The following is a 20,484-nucleotide window of genomic DNA, read 5'->3' on the forward strand; positions in this document are numbered from 1 at the left end:
GTGTTTGGCACTGTAATTTGGAAATTGGGCGGCAGCTCAGCCAAGAATATTACACCTGAAATGATTTCAAGACTGTGTTCAAATATCAGGAATTGAAATAGCACACAACTTTACCAAACAAACACACGAGGCCGATTTCAAAACAGCTTTGGGTGTGACTACCTCCGCCATGCATTGCCTCTGTTTATCGGCCAATGCGTCGAGAATCAAGACGAGAAAGAACAAAGTGGAACTAAGTTACAGCACTGAGCACTTGAGCAAAAGAAGACGCGACTCCCTTCAAAACAAAGTGCACTTTCAAGTATTAAAATTATATATTGCAAGACGTATCAAGGCACACAATGAAGTCATATCGCGTACACAAGCACCTCATACACATATACAACCAGCCCAGTATGGATTTTGATTTATAGAAAGCCGCGAAAAAAAAGTTGATATAGTATTTCTAAAATAACCGAATACAGAGGCAGGGACAACTTGAAAATATGCTTTATTCAGCTTCCGAATTGTGACTGAGACGCGCCAACAAATGCCAAAAAATTCAATAGTCCACAAAAAATCATGGTTCCTTATTTCCTAGAAAGCCAAGTCATTCAGTTAGTATGTCAAACTGCATACGTGGTGCGTAAATCACACAACAGGTCCAATACGACAATGGAAAAGCCGCTCACAAATTGTTTGCTCACTTTGAAAATCCTCTTTGGCATTATGTCAACAGTTCCAGGTCGAACGGACGCTAACAGTACTTCATACATCAAAAATCTGATCTTTATTTCGTTCTTAGGTCATGAGAGACACATACCTAATTAGCCATAAGAATTATCTATTACACCCGGCAATTATACAAAACTTTAAATAAATCTAGCAAAAATTGAACTCTCTCGAGGAATAAATATCATCTTACACTTACAGGAGATGTTTTCCTTGGTTGTAACTTACATCAATTTACAGAAACAATCTCGAAAATGTCTGCTAAACTTGTTCATGTTTTCTAGATCGATAACTTCCGATGAATTTAACCTTACCTAAGCTACTGAGTAATTCTTAACCCTTTACACCCTAACATCAATACGAATATTCTCCATATTGTTCTCTATACATTTCCTAAAGAGAAGACAAGGAGAATTTATGCACTAATCAAGAGCTTCATTAGTTGATGATCATTTTCTTTCTTCCTGTGACCTTTATGTGTGAATTGGGGGTGACATTGTAAGGAGAAATTAGATGCTAGTCACTCTAAGGGGCTAAAGGCTTAAGATAAGAATGTTGTTTTTTCGAGGAGTACTCAGGCCTACTCACAGTTTTAGCTTCATCCCATTCCCACATGCCTATAGGCCAGGGGGGTAGGGTGGGGGGAAGCAAAGATGGGGGTGAGAGAGAGGGGGCTCTGTTAAATGCAAAATCAAAATTTAACAAATAATCAAAGCATTAAAACTGTTTCACTGTTTTACAAACAAAAAATTGTTCAAAAGTTACTTTAGGAGATGGAAGTTGAAGTGCTCAATAAAGCTCACCGTCACTATAGACCGGATGTAACATCCTCCATCATCAAAAATTGTGGTATGCGTGATAATTATTTCCTTGGAATGCATTTATCACTCATATACATGAAAAATTGAAAATCTCATTGACTATGTGCTATTTAATATACTTCGTTGGACCAGCAACCATAAGATGCGAAAACATGTGCGTTATGAGTATAATTTGAGCGCAAAAGAAAAGGAAAAAAAATCCTTTACTCAAAGGAATGAGAACAAAGTTGTTAAATATCAAGCCTGTTGTGGATTACCATAGATTTTCATTCATAATAACCGGTACTATGCATATTCAAACCAATCAGAATGTACCATATGGAAGAGAGAAAATCACACGACATAGAGTCATGAACATCCACGAACAATCAATCTATTTAAGAACTTGTACACCCTTACGAACTATTACAAAAATATTTGCTAAGATTTCTCCATAAATGTGCCCACATGTAAGAAGTCGTTTGGGGATAAATCTTAAAAATAAAGTCTGAGTATATAATTACGAGGAACTTGCCACTGGCGTAACTTCGTCGCGCGCCATTCTGGAATAAACCCGTTTGCGAGTGAACCAGTCCCGAGAATACTAAGGAAATACTTTTCCTGGGCGCGCACAGCCACTCGCCTGGTGTTCCTGTCACCAGTTTTGCAGAGCGTGCCTTTGATCAGAAGGGTTCCAAGCGCACTCCATTTCCTACCAGAGAAAATACATTCACCTTGGCCCACATCAGCGCGTGGTTTAACGACATCACGGAACGACCGTCGTTTAAGAAAAACGCCTGACCCTATAATGAAATGCAAGTGATATAAAATGGACCCGCCGGAAAGATCCTGTCACAAGAACAGAGTTTTTTAATAATTGTACACAGTCTGTTCTCTTATTATATGTTGCGGAGGTTCAAACAGACAATTAAATTCTGTCAAATGAATTTGATTGGCTAGTTGATTGACTGATTGATTGATTGGTAGGTCGACAGATTATTTCTACTATCACCTTTAAATACATTAAGTTGCTACATTAGAACCGTACCCACCATTTTGACTTTCCTGCCAGAGGAAATCGGACAAACTAGGGGGAGGGGGTGGGGTAAAGCGGCAAAAGGTTGTATCTCAACCCCACTCTACATACTCACAGTGATTTTGCTTTGTCCCCAAATAATTTAATTTAGTCATCATATCTAAGATATCGGCTCCATGAGAACCTCTCGTGAACCCCAATTTGATTTTCCCTTAAGCTTTTTATGAGTATGCTCTTGTTTGGGCTCCTAGTCCGTTGATTAAGTGACCAAGAGAGAATTTCTCCTTAAAATTTCAATACAAAATCAAGGAAACAAGTGATGAGGATAAAGAAAAATATTCATTTGGGGATTATTGGTTGATTCAAAACCAAATTCTCCTAACCAACATCAAAAGAATTGTATGACAGACAGTAAGGATAATTACTAATGAGAACTTGGGAATGAAAGGGTTAAATGCAACTGCAGGATGACCGATTATACACACGAAGAGAAAGTTACTTCATCAGCACCTTAATTCTTTCTCCCGTCAGACACGAAACCTGCACATCTGAGTGACTGGGGAGGAGGGAGCCTGTTACCATGTCTTCGCCTACCAAGCACGCAGATGGCTCAGCACCTACACAAGAAAAAAAGAAAAATATTTATGATAGCAATAGAAAAAAAAAAAAACAAAACAAATACATATTCACAGTTAAGAGCGTCAATCTTTCCCAAAAATACATTCCACATCCTTATGGCGTATAATTTCACGTTTCGTTCGCACAATCACACAAAACGGCGCTTTATTCTTTATAATCGCCTGGAAAAGAGGTGAGTGAGTAACGTTCTCGCGAATGAGTTTGGTAACCTATAATTTTAATTTCCTTTGAGCTCATTGTCAGCACTTCGGCACCAGCGTTTCCTTGCCCACGGGAAAGAATGAGGCCTTGAGAAATGCCAGCCGGTAAGAGGTCTGCAAGGTATCTGGTACTAATTATTAGGGCCAGACCCCGGCAAACTCCATCCCAACTTGTCTCCAATCTTACCGCGGGCGGAAAAACTCGCTCCCTGCAGCACTACTAATGAGGACGATGCCGTTGGAAGGTTTTAGGTACTGTTACTATTAAAAAATATTTATTTAACGACATTTTCTCTCCAGATTGCGACGACATTTTGATGCAAAATGAAAAAATAGATCAACAGAATTTATGGATATCCCTTTTTTTCTAAGCTTTTCAGGCTATTACTTACCAACACGCTTAAGTAACAAGTCCCAAACGGCCTTCTGTTCTGGAGTGGGAGTGACCGAGGGACTGGAAACAAGAAAACCAAAGTCAGGCATGGAACGGTGTAATTTATACCAAGCATATTCGCCTTCTTTTTAAAATTAGACTTCATATGTATTTCTATCGCGCAACATTCCACTAGTTGTCCTTCTTTCATCTTTCTTCATGCATTTCAAGACCAGAGGCTTTGAGAAGACCCTTATGAACTTATACAGAGTACTTACTCGAGTGGCTGATTGAAAGCGAGCCACGCTTCAGATTCTGTGTCGATTTGAGAAGTTGTAACAGCTAATTCTCCCTTATCTTGATGCATTAATTGCCTGAAAAAAAAACATAATTGAGTAAAAAGTCTATAACAAGAAAAAAAGACGAAAGATATACGAGTCAAACCCTCATCCATTTACAAAGACAGAACAATGTTTTAGTCTCAATTGTCACTTCTGGGAGTTCATTCCTTTCACTCCCTAGATCTGATTGTTGATTCTCCCCTATAGCTGCTACAAATTTCCTTATAACTTAGTTATGAGAATCTTGGGTTAGATCAAGATAACAACTTCTACCTGATGACTTTAAGTATCTCATTGCCTGTTGGCTGGATGAGGTATGGATTTTAGAGGGAGAGGTTACATGTTAATCACTTCTGGTGATTTAAAGGGTTGTGGGTTGAGGGAAAATAAGCATTGTTTGTGGGGTGAATATAGCATACTCCATTGTATTTGTAATACGTACCTGGCATGTTTGAAGAGAGGGTGAATGATCGGAGTGTATTTTCTCCTTATTGCTAACAGCGCACCGAGGTATGCACTCAGTACCAAAAGTTCCTGTCTCTGCCTGTAGATAAAGAATTGCTTGAATTACAAGTAGAACCCCGCCAACGAAAACTGGTTCGACTTTGCGGTATTAATAAGAAGTCGTGAATCGAAATTGAAGGCTCATATGAAAGCAAGACGATTTTCCGACGACTGCACTCAGCAAATGAGTGGAGTGTCAAACGAAACTGATTCTCCTCCTCTATTTAACGCCATACCAAGTCATTAGAAAGAGGACTTCATAACTGAAATGAGTCTCTTTGTTCCACCTGTTAATTCTAACTACTTCAATATAACAACATGTTTCGTGGTAGCAGGTAAAGGTAATAGAATGTTTAACCCTTTCACTCCCACAAGTGACCGAGACAGAATTTCTCCTTACAATATCAATACAATATCAAGCAGGTAGGTGATGGGAATAAAGAAAAATATCAATTATGGGATTAGTAGTTGATCCAATACCAAATTCTCTGAACTAACATCATAAGAACTGTATGGCAGACAGTAAGGAGAATTACTAAAGACATCTTGGGAGTGAAAGGGTTAAACTGTCTTGATCTACAGCTTGCCATACTTGGATGTCCTGCTCTGTTGCAGCCGGTCTGTTCTGATACACGACATCCACTGAAGCACGGTTAGTACGTCATCTAAGACCCAATAAGGTTTACTCATGACATCTGAAAAACAGGAAAAAAAAAAGGGTAAAATGTCTTGGTACCTGATGCATCTTCTTCTCTTAGTGGTTACTGGGAGCCTACTGGGGGCCTCTAAGAGCCAGAGTTTCATTGGTCCTTTTTCATTGTGCTTTGTGATTGGTCAAACAATTCATACCACGCTCTCAACCAGTCAGATGCAAAACAAAAACAAATACAAATCGAGCATTCGTAAGTCGCCTTTTCCTCTGCTTGAAGTCGGTTATTGTTTTTTTTAACTACGAGCTCTCATAAGCTCCTTGTAAGATTTTCCTATGTTTTAATTGGTAGTCGTGTGTTTTTTATGATGCTCACTAATAATGTAATTTACTAGGACAGTACAAAAAGAGAGAATAGCGAATATTTATCATTCCTGTCGTAACAACTGTAGCACACAGGTCACGCCGATACGTTTATAATTTTTTAAGAGATTTAAGAAAAATACGTTCCACGATCATACCTCGAACAAGATTGAGTCCGATGTCGAGCGCAAGCTCAGGAGAGGAAGAAACAAGGTAGTACTTCATGGCGTCTATGAATTTGTTCTCATCACAAAACTGCTGAGCTTTTTGTAAACACTCCTCGACGCTTGGCAATCCAGCCTGATGAACGGAAAGGGGATGAGAGCGAATTTTATTCGTATGTTCCCAGGAGAAAATGATGTTCAAATCATCCGTACAATTTTAATGCAATGTCATTCAGATAGATAATGAGAATTTAGGATATCATTATTACAGAGGCATCAACCACCAAATACTAAAGAAAAGTGTTTTCCTCAGTTGGGAGAACTAGCTATCAGCTTCTAAGAAATACACAGAGAAAAAAAGTTAAAAGCATTCATCATTTTCACAATTCCCAGTCACCTTTTCGTGTAATTCATTTACTTCTGTGACAGTCCCTTGACACCTTGCACACGACTTGAAGAGCAGGTTTTCACAAGAAGGCAATGACTTGAGTAGAACGATACACGTATCCCTGAAAACAAGATAACACCACCTAAGTTGTGCCATTAACAATTTCTTAACAATGTGCGAGCTTTTGCACCGACAGCATAACCACCAATTCGATATTGTAGAGCAGGGAAAAACGAAACAAGAGAGCTGGGACGCACATACATACAAGGGTGGGAAAATAGAACAACAGTGACAAAGGTAAAGCAAGCGCTGGAAAAATTGTGAAGTAGCCAATGATATGGGCGTAAAAAATGCAACCAGAGAGGCGGGAAACGCGTGCCAAGGGCGGCATAACGAGACCAGAGAGCGAGAATGTACATAGCAAATGACAAGGACGGGAAAAAAGTAAATGAAACAAGCAAATAGAGAGCGGGGGAAAACTATGAAGTAACCAGTGGTGAGCGCGGGAAAAATGCAATGTTCGCACGTCAGCGAAGTCAAGAGCGAGAAAAAACGTTTTTTGAGAAACATTTTACTGATGGTCCTCACCATTTCCCAAGTCTTTCACATTTTCTGGCCAGAAATTCAACAGCTTGGTGATACATGCGACTGTTGTCGCTAATCACCATTCCCATACTGACGGCCAGTTCCAGTTCATTCCCTCGAATGAGTTTCGACAATGCAAACTGCGTGAAGAAAAGCAAGCGACTGAACAATTTAAATCATAATTTCTTAACGAGTAAAACGTGGGTGCTTGATGGATGATGCACTGGACTATGGGTTTAGAGATCCACGTTCGAGCATGCGCATAACACTTACCTCCCAAAGAGCCAGGACTTAGCTACGTAAGAGTCGGACTTAAGGGTCAAGGGGATAAAACTACTTTTTCTCTTCTCAAGATTATTTAACCCTTCCCCCTAAACAGACCACTCCCTTCAAATCAGCAAGTCAGCAAAAAATGCCATCAAAGATGGCCATGATTTGATGGCAGCGTATTTCAAGATACAGAATGCAAAAGAGGACTAGTACAACGGACCCGTACTGAGCAACTAAAGAGACTAACCGTGATATCTCCTACAGCCAAGTGACAACATGCGGCCAGCACAGGTTGTCCACTATAAAAATACCAGTCAGCTAACGCAGCACTTGTTGACTGAAGAAGACTGAACACAATAGCGAAACACACTGATTATTATGCAAGTTTCAAAGAGCCATAGATATCATAACAACTTCGTTCTCTTAGTCTATTCCCCAAGTTTTCCAAGTTTTTTATTCTCTCCTTGCCGTTTTCCAACCTGCCACCCGCTTCTCCTCCCTTTCTCTTACTTCGAACCCCATCCTTCATCTTTTTTCTCCCCCTCGTTTCCTCTGTGTAAACATTTTCCCTCATCATTTTCGGTTCTTTTTTTAACAGCTTTCCCCTACCTACTTCCCGACCCTTCCTTCTCTCTTACTTTTACACAATTTTTTTTTTCACCTTTCCCTTCCTTTTCTTCTCTCTTTTCCTTTCCCCTTTCCTAATTCTCCACTACATGTCCTTCCCTGATCTTTCCCTATATCCCAAAATTCCCCATACACCTTAATCCAACCCGAGCGGCCAGGTAAACACTTAGTTACCACACAAAAGCAGATGCTCACCCTTTGTTCTCGTCAGTCATGTGATTGATCAGGGAAGGTAAGACGTCGTTTTTTCTCAGATCAGGAATCTTCTTTTCTTTTTTTTGCAGAAGAGTTGTAAATCCTCCCTCGCACGCCACCTGCGCCGCCAATAAGGCGTCGTGAGGCTGACCGCGTGACGAGAAGAAAGACACGAGCTACAAAGAAACCCAAAGTAAACAAAAACAGTTATTGCACACAGCACACAAGCCTCAGGAAGATATAACCTCCATTCATGCTTCATCGACACCAACTAGTAAAGGTATCGAGTAAGTCTACGTTTACGAGCAGTTTTCAAAAGAGGGTGGAGAGGAATCCAGGCTTAATTTGGTTTTGCTTCGCTTGGATAGGTCATAGGTCCAGGAACTCACAGCATCATCTCAACCAATCAGAGTCCAAACTGATACCAATCGCGACTTGGCCACAAGCGTTTCTGCGCCTCGTGAGTCCACAACATTCTGACAACTCTGATGACGAATATCGTTGTTGATAAGAGTACAGACCTCACTAACCCACTGTCGATTTGTTAATTTCAAAAAGATGACTTTTTTTTTTCCATTGTCTTTTGGAGGGTTTACCGATAAGCTTTGACCTTGCGTTCTAGAACCAGTTTTCTTGACTCGCATGCGCGAATATGGAGGCCATGGGTTGGAATCCCGTTGAAGCAACGTGCTTTAAACAGGAACAGGCAAACTGTCATACAGTACCTTTGCCGCATCTCCTAACGAAACACAGTATGGTACAGCGGAGTCGTCATCTTCTCTCATAAGCTGCGTCGTTCGTCTATAACAAAAATGTAACTGAGTACATAAAACAAGGATGATAACGTTATAACAAAATAGGGTTCATAATGATAATATGGATGACAGTGACGATGCTGATGATTAAAATTATGATAAATGATAAACATAATCATAATAATAATAATAACAATAATAATGATAAAGAAGACGCAAACAACACTAATTTTGAAACAATGAGAAAAGTTCCTGCGTTAAGATTTTAAAACAAGGAATTTAAGAAAAAGCTTCATTTTAAAAATTTACCTTTCCATCAGCTCTTTCCAGTAATCCATTGAGATCCCAGGAGCCATAGCGAGTGCTCTGTCCCACTTAAAAAATAATAACAAATAGGAAACGTATTCAGTCTTATCCTTAAATGTTACAGCACAAGACACAGACTTTCTGTATATTTGTTGAAAGTTCACGAAAGTCTCGGATGCTTGAAATTAGGAGAGGAATTGTAGTTTTAAATTTCGTTCGAAAAGCAATTAGAAATTGCATTGGAAGAGAGCAGATGTCAACTCGGTGGAGAGTCCAAAGTGATTCATCACTACTTTCACTTTGATTTGTGATCGCCTTAGAAAATTCGCACCTCTCTATTATCAAATCAATCATGTGTACAGAAATTGTGCCCAAGACAACGACGCTTCTCCGCGCTTCAGTCAATTACGAACCTTTTCTTTGATGTGTTTACTTCGTTTTTGATTTTAAGACACTAAATAAAGACACGTTTTATTTGGTTATGGTTACTTCTAGCATTTTATGGCGCCTTAACGATATCACAAGCGCAGTATAATTTTCATTGCCTCGGGTTCTCCCTGGCTCGCTACGTTACACAAGCCTCATTAGTTGGCTATTGTTGTCCAGATATTTTGGTGCTAAAACGCTCAGCTTAAAAACTACCTGGAATCAAACTGCAGAACGGGCGATTTAAGTGCTTCTCTAGCAAATGGAGGGGATAGCGAGGCGTGACCGATGAAAGCGCAAAGGATGGGTTTCTTCTCCCTTCATCCCTCACAGAAAAATTACGCCTACAACATACCTCGCCCAGTTCGACCATTAGCTCACAGTATCTTTGTAGCTGACCAATCTTGACATGAAGATTTGCTGCTTCTCTAATCCTATCCTCTTTTTTGGACATCAGACCTCCTCTCCTGGACATTGCTCGAACTGTTTCTAATTCTTGTGCTTCAGACTATCACAAAAAAATATACAGGAATTCAAAATACAAACCCTCCTTGCCAATTGCAAGAGATTCGTTTTCATATTACTGAGGAGAACAACGAGGACATTATTCACTAACGTCGGGCTGTGTTCTTGGGTCAGACACTTTAGTCTCACAGCGCTTTCTACACCCAGGAGTATAACAGCACAAATCCAGGAAGCTAGAAGAAGAGAGAGCCTGGAAACGAGGTCGTCAAAGGTCAGGGGAAACTGGGGAGAAATGACGTCACGGTGGAGGTTACCACCTTCGTATCTTAATTTCATTGTTATCCACGAAAGATTACTTACTGCTTTGTGTTTGACAAGATGTTTTGTGTGCATAATCCCTTTGCTGTAAGACGCCGGTAATAAATTGTCATCGCCGTCTCGTAATACTAACACCAAGTCCCACAAATTCTTGGCTCCACATGGCGGCTAAAAAAGTGGGAAAGTCAATGTACACATGCGCTTCCTACCATTGCAGAGCAACAGAGCGCTTTTCGATTGAGTGTCGTAAAAGCGAAACCAAAGTAATCACAACAGCCAATCAGAGGAAAAGAAATACCTTTAAGGGCCAATGAGAACTCAAAGTAAAAAATTCAAACTGCCCAAAGCGCGGGAAAACGTGGGCGACCAAGGAGTGATTGTTTAAACTTTTTCATCCAATTGGTTGAGAGAATGGCGCGAGTTTTCTGAACCAATCACAGAGCAAGTGAAGCGAAACCAATGCAATACCGGATTGCTTTCGGCACTGAATTGAAAATTGCTCTAATACCAAATTTTACAAACGACAACCTCACTTAAGCTACCGAAATTTAGAGTGAATTATTATCTTACAATGAAAAAGTCCGAGAACAGTTTTATTGCTGACCAATGAGACGCTTCTCCTTTTGTTGCCACAGTCGCTTTCAATTCACGTGAAACTCTTCCATTCAGCAGAGGTGTGCCACCAGATGACATGGCTGCTTCTGTAGGAAGGAAAATGCAAATACTTCATTTCAAGAAGAGACCCGACTTTATGAAAAAGGAAACTACAAGTTCAATTGAAAGTAAAATTAATTGAAAAGTAAAAATCTGGGGTTGCCATGCTCGCTCTAAAGCAGCATCACCTAGTATGAAGTTATTTCTAACGCAACAATTCCTTGCACTTTAAATCTGCCCACATCCATCTGTTAAATTCACCTTTCCCATGACTTCTTCTTACTCTGTGCTGAGAATTATTCTACATTACCTTGTAGCAAAAAAGGGTATTGCACTGAATTTAAAAGTTACCCCTTCGTCATACGCTCTGACGAAGGGCTAACGCTCGAAACGTCAACTTCGACACTCCTGACGGTGGCCAATTAACGTTATCAACTCAGTTGATAAAACCATATTTCCTTGTTATACTCCCCCACCAACGTAGCACCACAGGTTCTCCAGAAACCTACCCCTTTAACCCGTAAATATCGATTTTAAAAATTTTCGAGAAGTCATTAGCCGTACACTGTTTTTGGTGACCAGGCCCCACACCCCAAAGACACCTAACACATACCGGTGTTAGTGGTCATAAGATTATCCAGGGGTCTTTCAGCCAGAACATCGATCTGCAAGGAACACGCCAAATGCGACATGGACCATATTCTGACGGTGGAGTCACGAGAACATGATGCAACAGTGAAAGGTCGATATCTGTGGCAGGTTAAGCCTTTAAAATAAAAAAAAAAAACAGCACATCTGTTATGACTGGAAATTGAGCATTTTTAAATTGTCTGCCCGAAGAAATCTGAGATTGCATTGTTTTGCTTTACTTCGCTATGTGATCGGTCCAGAAAAACTCGCACCACTGTCTCAACCAATCAGATCCAAAACTTACACAAATCACGACTAAGGCAATTTGGTTTTACTTTGAATTTTCATTGGCTCTCATAGGTATTTTGCTTTCTTCAGATTGGCCGTTGTGATTACTTTGTTTTTGTTTTACGACTCTCCATCTCCAACTTACGTCTACGAAAGAGTTCAGAAAATCATCCTGACTTCAATTTCATGATAATTCAAATTAGTGGATGGGAGGGTGCTTAATGTCTGTCGTGCTCTTTTCCACGTTGCAACCTTCATTAAAACTTCCTTTGTCAAACATTTAGTCCAATAACTTCTTTACATAAGCCATCCTGAAGGAATAACCTCCTCCTAACCTTAGATCATCTCGTAAAATCGATCTCAGAAGATGTCAGAAGAGAGACAAACGATTATACTTTTTCAATAACTTGACGTAGGTCAAGGCTTTCGGATTGCTTTGTGGTTGTCGTAATTAGCTTTACGCAAATAGATGTACCGAATTCAAGCAATACTATTTAAATACTATTTTCCTATGTCCACTTTAAGTAGAGAACTAAAATTGAACTTTTAGCCTCATACCATACACATCCGCTCCGTGATCCAACACAGTTTCAAGACAGGTTCCATCTCTGATAAAAATAAAAGCAACATGGATTGATATCACGAACTAACATAATGTACTACAATCCACTATAATGACCAGCTCCCAAGTGGCTTGTTAGCTCAGTTGGTAGAGCACTGCACCGGTATCGCAAAAGTCATGGGTTCAAATCCCGTACAGGCCTGAATTTTTTTCAGGCCTTACTTCACTACTGCTTAAGTAGTGTTCATTACTGCGAAGAACGCTTTCGTATTCATTTCTTAATCCACAGTTCACATATATGATTTTCATGTATTCACAGTCGCTGAATAGTATGCATGCGCCTTATACGTTTAACTTTCCATACACTGTGCAGAGGACATGAGGATGTCATTACTCACAAAACTTGGGCCACTGTATCAACCAATCAGATTCAAAACTAAACCCAATGGCGTTTGGTTGACCGCGTTTTCCCGCGCTTCAGGCAGATTCTTGTTTATAACTTGAGTTCTCATTGGCTCCTTGTGATATCCTCTTAAATCTGATTGGTCGTTGCGATAACTTTGGTTTATGTTCGACGACACCCAATCGAAATGCGCTTTAACAGTCTTTGAGAAAAGACTCTCATCCAAACGTTCAACAACCGACTAGTAGGGTAAATTAAGCTAACTGTAAGTTAATGTCACCTCGTATCCCAAATCCTAATGGCAAAGTCCCAGCTGCCAGAAATCAGAAGGTAAGGAATTTCTGGGTTCCACAGCAGGCCACGCACAGGTGCCTTGTGCCCTTCTAACGTATGCACACATGAATCCTAAAGAGGAAGTTAACAGTGTATAAGAAATATGCTCCGTGCGTGGACATACTGCAGAGTTACACAGATTGAAAGACTTCCCTCACTGATGCTTACATTACACCAAAACATCTCGTAATACTCCCCCTACTCCAGACAAACACCACAGTTACTCCCCTTACCTCAGTATAGTCCCACACTTTAATGGTTCTGACAAAACAAAAAAGAGAAAAAAAATTAGATATTTTTTAAACAATAATAACTGGATAACGTTGAGCAAAATATCATGATTTGTCGATGATAAGCAGATTCATAATTCTATAAAGCCAGAGGCTGAGAAAAAAAATTGATCTTTCAGACACTGATGAAGAATGATAATTTATGATAGCTTAGTCCAATAACCACATTTTGACGTCATCTTTCATCTATTACTGAAAAGATGCACGGCAACCTAACATCAGTATGCATATTCCCCATACTGTTCTTCATATATTTCCAAAGAGGCTGACAAGGAGAATTTGTGTAACAATCAAGAGCTGCTTCAGTTAGTGATCATCTCTGTTCTCATAACTTTCATGTATGATTCAGGGATGATATTGTAAGGAGAAATTAGATGTTAGTCACTCTTAGGGGGCTAAAGGGTTAAGCTGACATAGTACTGAGAGAAAATCACCTCATCTTATGAGACATTGATAGCATTTTTTTTTTCATTTACAACATCCACCAAATATCAGTTGTTTCCTTACCCATCATCTGAACCACTGCACAGGATGGCTTCTCTGATAGGACTCCATTTCACATGAAAAATCTTTGCTGTATGACCTGTAATGAAATAATTAGCAAAGCTATCCAGGATGCAATTTTGAGAAATAAAAGAGTCACTGTAGCCTAGGTAACAGTCACTTCCATTGATCATTCAAACTTATTTTCACCCTTTAACTCCCAAGATTCGATTGTTAATTCTCCCCTCTAGCTGCTACACATTTCCTTATAAATTAATAACAAGAATTTGGTATTAGATCAAGATAACAACTTCTACCTGATAACTTTGAGTATTCTCATAACCTGTTTGCTGGGTAATATATGGATATTATAGGGAGAAGTTATATGTTAGTCACCTCTGGGAGTTAAAGGCTTAACACTTTGGACCCTATACCTTTGTGGGACCTTCAACTGGCAAGAAGAAAACTGGGAACAATTACAATAGAGGCTACTGTTGCTCTTACAAACCAACAAACAAATCAAAACAAAATAAAAATAAAACATATAAGTCTCTGTGTACGTTAATGGCAAGGATCATTGCAGCTACAAGATCTATTCTTCCATGAAAAGTGAGGAAATACACATATATATTCTTAAATTTAGTGCTAAATTGCTAATTTGTATCAATCAAAACTGCTGCTTACCAGAAAATAACTTTTTAAAAAAAGACATAATCACAGACAGACATAATCATTCTCATTTGAGATTTTAGTTCAATTCTGTATACATAAATAAGCATAGATTCAGTGTTTAACTGCTAATTTGTATCTATCAAAAACTGCTGCTTACCAGAAAATACCTTTAAAGGTAGATCTGTGCTTGCAGCAACATAAAATACCCTAACACATTTGTCCTCACAACCAGTTGCAATCATATCTCTGTAACAGAAATCAAGAAAAATAAATATTTTTGGTCAGGAGTCAATTCAAGATCTAAAGAAGAAAACATCACAAATCACATAATACATGGATTAATTAGAGAATATGATTACACTTGCTACTCTTAAAACTGGCAGGTTAAATATGTGACAAATATCAATCTTATCAATGTTATAAATACCTGTTATTAAGACTCCAGTCACAGCCATAGACAGGTCCAGGGTGTTTGTATCTTTTGACTAAAGTTCCATCCACTTGCCTCACAACACTTTAAATAAAGAATATCAAATTTTAATTCATTCACTGTGGTTACTTTCATAAATGAAATTGCATAATCCCAGCTACCAGTTAGATCAGAAGATAACATATTTGTTTGCATACAAAATACTATCAGGTCAGTTATTATGGAGAGACTTACCATGTTCCATCTGCACTGCAGGAAGCAATTCTCCTTGAATCTTTGTGATTCCAGCTCACATTGTAAACATGTTGCCTTCCATGCTATGAAGAAAAGTAAAAAAAAGAAAAATTAAAAAAATAGATTCCATGTTGCCATGAGGCTGTTTAGCAATAGATCACAGATGATGTCTGATAACAAAAAGTTGGCACTGATGGTCTCATCACATTTTGACTTCATCTGTGATCTACTAATGAACAGAACTAAGGCAACATAATATTTTTTTTTTAATAAGATCAAAAGGCAAAATGCTGGTAATGATGATGTCATTTATGCATCTGTCCTACAATTGATTATAAGAAAGTATCAAAATGTATGTATAAGTAAGCTTATTATTTAAATAATGAGAAATAACATACAGAGCCTACTGTCAAAAGGGGCTAATGGTACCTTTCTTGATTCCAAGCTTCCTTGCACTTTATTACTAATCAAAATCATCCAATTCACTTACTTCAGTAAATCTCTTAATAATCTTTTCTTTGCTGATATCCCATATAAACACTCCTTGCTTGGCTGTTGCTCCACAAAGACAATTGACATCTCCTGTAAATGTTAAGTTAAAGAAAGTTGGTAACAAGACATTTTGCACAAAAGACTTTTTGCACAAGAGCAAAAAGACTTGTGCGAGAAGTCTTTTGTGCAGAATGTCCTGTATTCAGAAAGTTGGTTTTACATGTACCAAATCACACATCAGGTGAAAAGATTTCTTACACAAAGTGAGTATAAGGGTATATATCATGTCCAGATAAAAGATCAGCAACAAGACGTAATAAAAATTGCAAAATTACCAGGTGCCCATGAAACTGCATAGATGATTCCTTCATTGCCTGGAGATGAATGCACCTATTGCATAAAGTTAAAGTAGATTTAGGCACAGGGAATTCAGAATTATGATAAAAACACAATTTTGAGACATACTTAGAAAACCACAAAAATTGAGGAAAACACATGCTGAACGTGGTACTTACAGCAGTCATGGTGTTAACATCCCAGACTTTGATGGTTCCATCAAAGGAGGCTGTTGCTAACAAGTCTGGACTTTCAGGCTTAAACTTGCAATCAAATATTGTCTCTATATGACCCTAAAAAAAAGTTTTATTCAAAGGGCTGTAGTATTTATTTATACAGAATACACTAACTAACAACAAGGAGCAGAAACTGCAAATTCATTCAGATACAGCTGACAAAACATTGCAATGGTGTTGAACATGTGAGGAGTGATTTAACAATACCACTTAAAAATGTTCACTCACAAGGACCACAGCAAACCCAACCCCACTTCCATCCACACAGGTTACTCACCATATCTCTAAGAAAGCTCCATTTTCGTTTCCCTAAGTCATACAATCCAACTCCACCATCCATAAAGGTGCAAAGGATTCTTGCAGGTGGAAGTGCATATGTGATGTGATTTGGCTGAGATGGAGGCTGAACTGCCACTGAGGTTGACGACATTCCCAAGGATGTTTGGTTATTATTAGTTGGTTCAAAGGTCTGGTCAGGTTGAACAACAGTCAGTGCATGAAAGCCAGTCATTTTTAATTTAATGCTGGTCAAAGGAGAGCTTTTGGACACATTCCAAACGCGTAGAATTCCTCCTTGGGTATCTGAAAAGTAACATCAAAGATCAAGTAACATAAAAATGTTTTTCACTATAATTACAATATTAACTAATTTAAAGTTATTATTTAATAACCCTTGAACTCCCATGAGTGACCATGATAAAATTTCTCTTTTTGATATCAATACAATATCAATCAGAGAAGTGATGAGAACAAAGAAAAATATCAATTTGGGGATAATTAATTGATCCAATACTGAATCCTCTGAACTAACAATTTAAGAATTGTATGGTTGACAGTAAGGAGAATTACAAATTTGATCTGAGAGTTAAAGGGTTAAAAGCAGAGTATAAGTGAAGGTTAACAAGAAAACCCAATACCATTTTAATACACAAATTTCAAAACTTAAAACAGTTAGAAGTAATATTTAAATGCATTATTCAATATGATAACAATGTCTATAATGCAGCTATTCATTGCTGAAAAATTGATTTATGACAGGAACTACTGCATGAACAGAATTACATGTTATTTAACCCTTTAACTCCCAGATCAAATTTGTAATTCCACTTACTGTCCACCATACAATTATTATACTGTTAATTCAGAGAATTTAGTATCGGATCAACTAATTATCCCCAACTTGATATTTTCTTCATTGTCATCACTTATCTGGTTGATGTTGTATTGATATTGTAAGGAGAAATTCTGTCTTGGTCACTCATGGGAGTTAAAGGGTTAAAAAGTTTAGAGATTTCATTGGGTTAAAACCAATCTCATAACCTCTTTTGAGGTTATATTTATTTGTTATGTGTGATATTCATGTAGCCTTTTTTTATATCTTAAGGAATACTTTACCTCCTGTCACAAATACACCAGGAGCAGAAGAAACCCAAGATAGCGTGTGAATCTTTGTTGCAGAGCTTGGTAACTTGAAATTCATGATGATAGTCATTGAATCAGTATCAATCAGCCTCAGACTGCCTTGTGTGTTGGCCACCAACAGGTAATCAACTGACAATGGATCCCATTCAAGGCTGATCACTGGATCTTCTTCGTCATAATCTTCATAGGGCTCAGGTCTAAAGTAATGTTTGAATGCTTTCTGTCTAGGATTTATGACAGATATACTACCATCATTATGGCCCAAGACAAGTTTTCCAACTTTCCTTTGATTCCAGCGAAACTGACACACTTCAGAGAAAAATGTCATGGATTCTAAATGCTTGAAGACCATAGTGTAATCACGGGTTGTATAGTTCCAAATACACATAGGCCCACGCCCTGATATATAAGCGATAGATTCCAGATCTTGAGGACACCAGCCTATACAAGAAGGAGGGGATTTTATACTCTCCAGTGTTCCAATCACTCTTTCCTGTGACACACTCCATACGTAGATTTTACAATCACTACTTGATGTTGCTAGCACATCAGGGTTTTGAGGATGCCAGGAGATACATGTGATGGTCTTTCTGTGCTGAGCCAAGATCACAGACAAACGGAATTCTTTAAACTGTGGATCTAGCTGAAATAACAATAGGTACACACATTACAGTTAGAGTCACATGTCAGGAATTTATATTTTTTATATTTATATTATATTTACCAATTTAGCTCTAAGAATCTCTTGATAACCCTATTAACCCCTATGAGTGATAAGCATCTAATTTCTCCCTACAATTACTCCCTGAAACAAACATTACGGTGACAAGAATAAAGGAAATGATCCCCCAAAAAAGAAACATTTGAGCATTTTAAACCACTTCTCCTTGTCAGCATCTTAGAAAATGTATAGGGAACAGTAAGGAGAGTTTACATACTGATGTCAGGGTTTTAAGGAGGATACCAAGCAATGTCTTAAAGCTAATGTTTTCCATCTTCTCATTACGCTTCACTTCACAATGTATTGATATTGTGCTAAGAAATCAGCTGTTGTTTTTCTCTGATAGTGAAAGGGCAAAAGGAAAAAAAAAAAGAATCATATGCAAGATAGGATAAGAGTGAAAATTCTACATGTAGTAATATATTTTTCATGGGTTTCCAATGTTGCAGCATTTATTTTGAAACACCTTGCTCCTCTTTTATTTAGCATTAAATGATAAACTGATACATTGTAAAATTATGCAATAAATTCAACCACAAGTGGTGCAAATTGGATCATCCTTTTAACATGATTCTCCCATGATCAGAGAGCAGCGAGAGCTACAATTTTAAATTTATATGTAGCTAAGTTGCAATATGTTATTATCAATCAAGACACTTGAAAAAAATCATTCTCCGTGCCTCAGACAAATGCGAAGCGAAGAAAAAGCACAGTTATGACAAAACAAAACATTTCAGCCATGACAAACATTGTTCACAAAATTTCAACGTTCTTTCCTTTGCATCCCACAACCCCAGAGTAGAGATTTTTTTATTATTATCATAAGAAGCTTTAGTGTTTCTCGAAACATTGAGGTAACATCACGCTAAACCTTAATCTACAAATTCTGGGTAAAAATCGAAATTACGCTGTCCAATGTCAAAGTCATTAGTCTTTAATTTGAATATAGACAGACTCGAGTAAAGGATTAAATTAGCGACACATTTATTAAAAAGATACACGATCTGTCTCGTTTGCTGTCGAGAAAATTTGGGCAGGACAAACTTAGACCGACGAATCAAAAAGGTCACTACTGCTGAAGTTTGTTAACGAGATAATTTGCGGAATACTCTCTTGAGAATTTTGAACGCATGAAAACACACCAAGAGAATGGAGAGTTTAAAAGAACATCAACACTGGATGAGTGTTTGCAGAGCAGAAGAGAAATTCTAAGCAATCACTTAAATTTCTCAAAAGGAATTGCACAACTGCTTATTGGGCAAGACCTACGCTTAATTAAAGTTTATATTGAAAACAAGTTCGAAAAAATTCCAATTCCTCTGATTAAGCAGGAGGTCAAACAATAGACGGCCAGTTGACGAATCTTACATACCGTAAATGTTATGGATTAAAAGAAAATCGAATTCGGAGAAAATGAGGTTTTTAAAGGACAGAAATTGTTTGATATTGTTACGGGTTGTTTATTCCTATAGCGACACTAACGCCTCACCTCGTAAACGTAAACAGCGAGAGTCGCACAATAGGCAAATCGATCACCGTTGCTACTTGCCGCGCAAACATCAAGGTTCCAAGGTTGACAGCCAGCTGGAAGAAGGCTAACTTGTTTCATGAGACTCATGATCCTGCTGAAAACAGGACAAACTCAACCAGCTTTAAGTTGATGCTCTCTTCATCGATCTTACCGCCATCTTCAAACTTTTGTCTTGCCCAGGCGCACTTGTCACGCGCGGCCAAGCACTCAGCTGACGTTCGCATGCGATTGAAGCTTCGAGAAAACTAGCTACCGGTGTGTAAACTTTTAGATAGGAAGGTGCACTAAATTATGATATTCAATGCACGCATCTTGATTCAGCAGCTTACGAGATCGGCCTATGAGATGGGTGGTATAAAAAGAAAAAAAAACGAAGATAACTTCAAGAAATATAATTAGAGCTTTAAGCAAAAAGAAAAGCAAGCAAAAAAAACGTATTTTCTTAGTTAATGGAGGTGCAGTGTTCTCACCGACAAAAAAGGGTCTGGGAAATTCTAAGCTCTCGAGGACATATTTGAATCAAAGTCAATATTGAATTTAACTGGAACGCCATTTGTATACTTTGTCACCAAAGGCGACCCAATGAAAAACGGGATGAGAGCAGACAGAATATGCTATTCATAAAATTGACGACAATTATTCGATTTGATGC

General features: G+C 38.3%; 1 protein-coding gene across 1 annotated transcript; it reads right to left on the bottom strand.

Annotated features, from left to right (window-relative positions):
• Nucleotides 1–750: 750 nt before the first annotated feature.
• Nucleotides 751–20,344, bottom strand: LOC113686947 (WD repeat-containing protein 17). The gene is made up of 30 exons (XM_027204632.2): nt 19,791–20,344; nt 17,554–18,223; nt 16,436–16,740; nt 16,102–16,215; nt 15,922–15,976; nt 15,585–15,676; nt 15,095–15,177; nt 14,858–14,944; nt 14,588–14,676; nt 13,783–13,858; nt 13,219–13,246; nt 12,933–13,057; nt 12,246–12,295; nt 11,383–11,535; nt 10,686–10,816; nt 10,158–10,283; nt 9,688–9,840; nt 8,910–8,974; nt 8,571–8,646; nt 7,846–8,021; nt 7,271–7,370; nt 6,757–6,893; nt 6,178–6,289; nt 5,775–5,916; nt 5,197–5,299; nt 4,543–4,644; nt 4,038–4,133; nt 3,779–3,840; nt 3,058–3,164; nt 751–2,314 (listed from the first exon to the last, which is right to left on the bottom strand). Exons 1-30 carry the CDS (start codon nt 19,917–19,919, stop codon nt 2,195–2,197), a joined length of 3,864 nt encoding a protein of 1,287 aa, XP_027060433.2. The 5' UTR covers nt 19,920–20,344; the 3' UTR covers nt 751–2,194.
• Between the last annotated feature and the right edge of the window lie 140 nt (nt 20,345–20,484).

The sequence above is a fragment of the Pocillopora damicornis genome, chromosome 13, assembly GCF_964200805.1.
Source record: "Pocillopora damicornis chromosome 13, jaPocDami1.2, whole genome shotgun sequence".
Taxonomy (NCBI): Eukaryota; Metazoa; Cnidaria; class Anthozoa; order Scleractinia; family Pocilloporidae; genus Pocillopora; species Pocillopora damicornis.

Excerpts from the sequence above, each read along its gene's own strand:
- LOC113686947 (XM_027204632.2), bottom strand. The coding sequence starts at position 19,919 with ATGAGTCTCATGAAACAAGTTAGCCTTCTTCCAGCTGGCTGTCAACCT. Across the intron at positions 13,859-14,587 it reads ACCTTTAAAGGTATTTTCTG|GTCATACAGCAAAGATTTTT; the intron begins GTAAGCAGCAGT and ends ATTTCATTACAG. Across the intron at positions 7,371-7,845 it reads ATGACTGACGAGAACAAAGG|TCTTCTTCAGTCAACAAGTG; the intron begins GTGAGCATCTGC and ends TATTGTGTTCAG.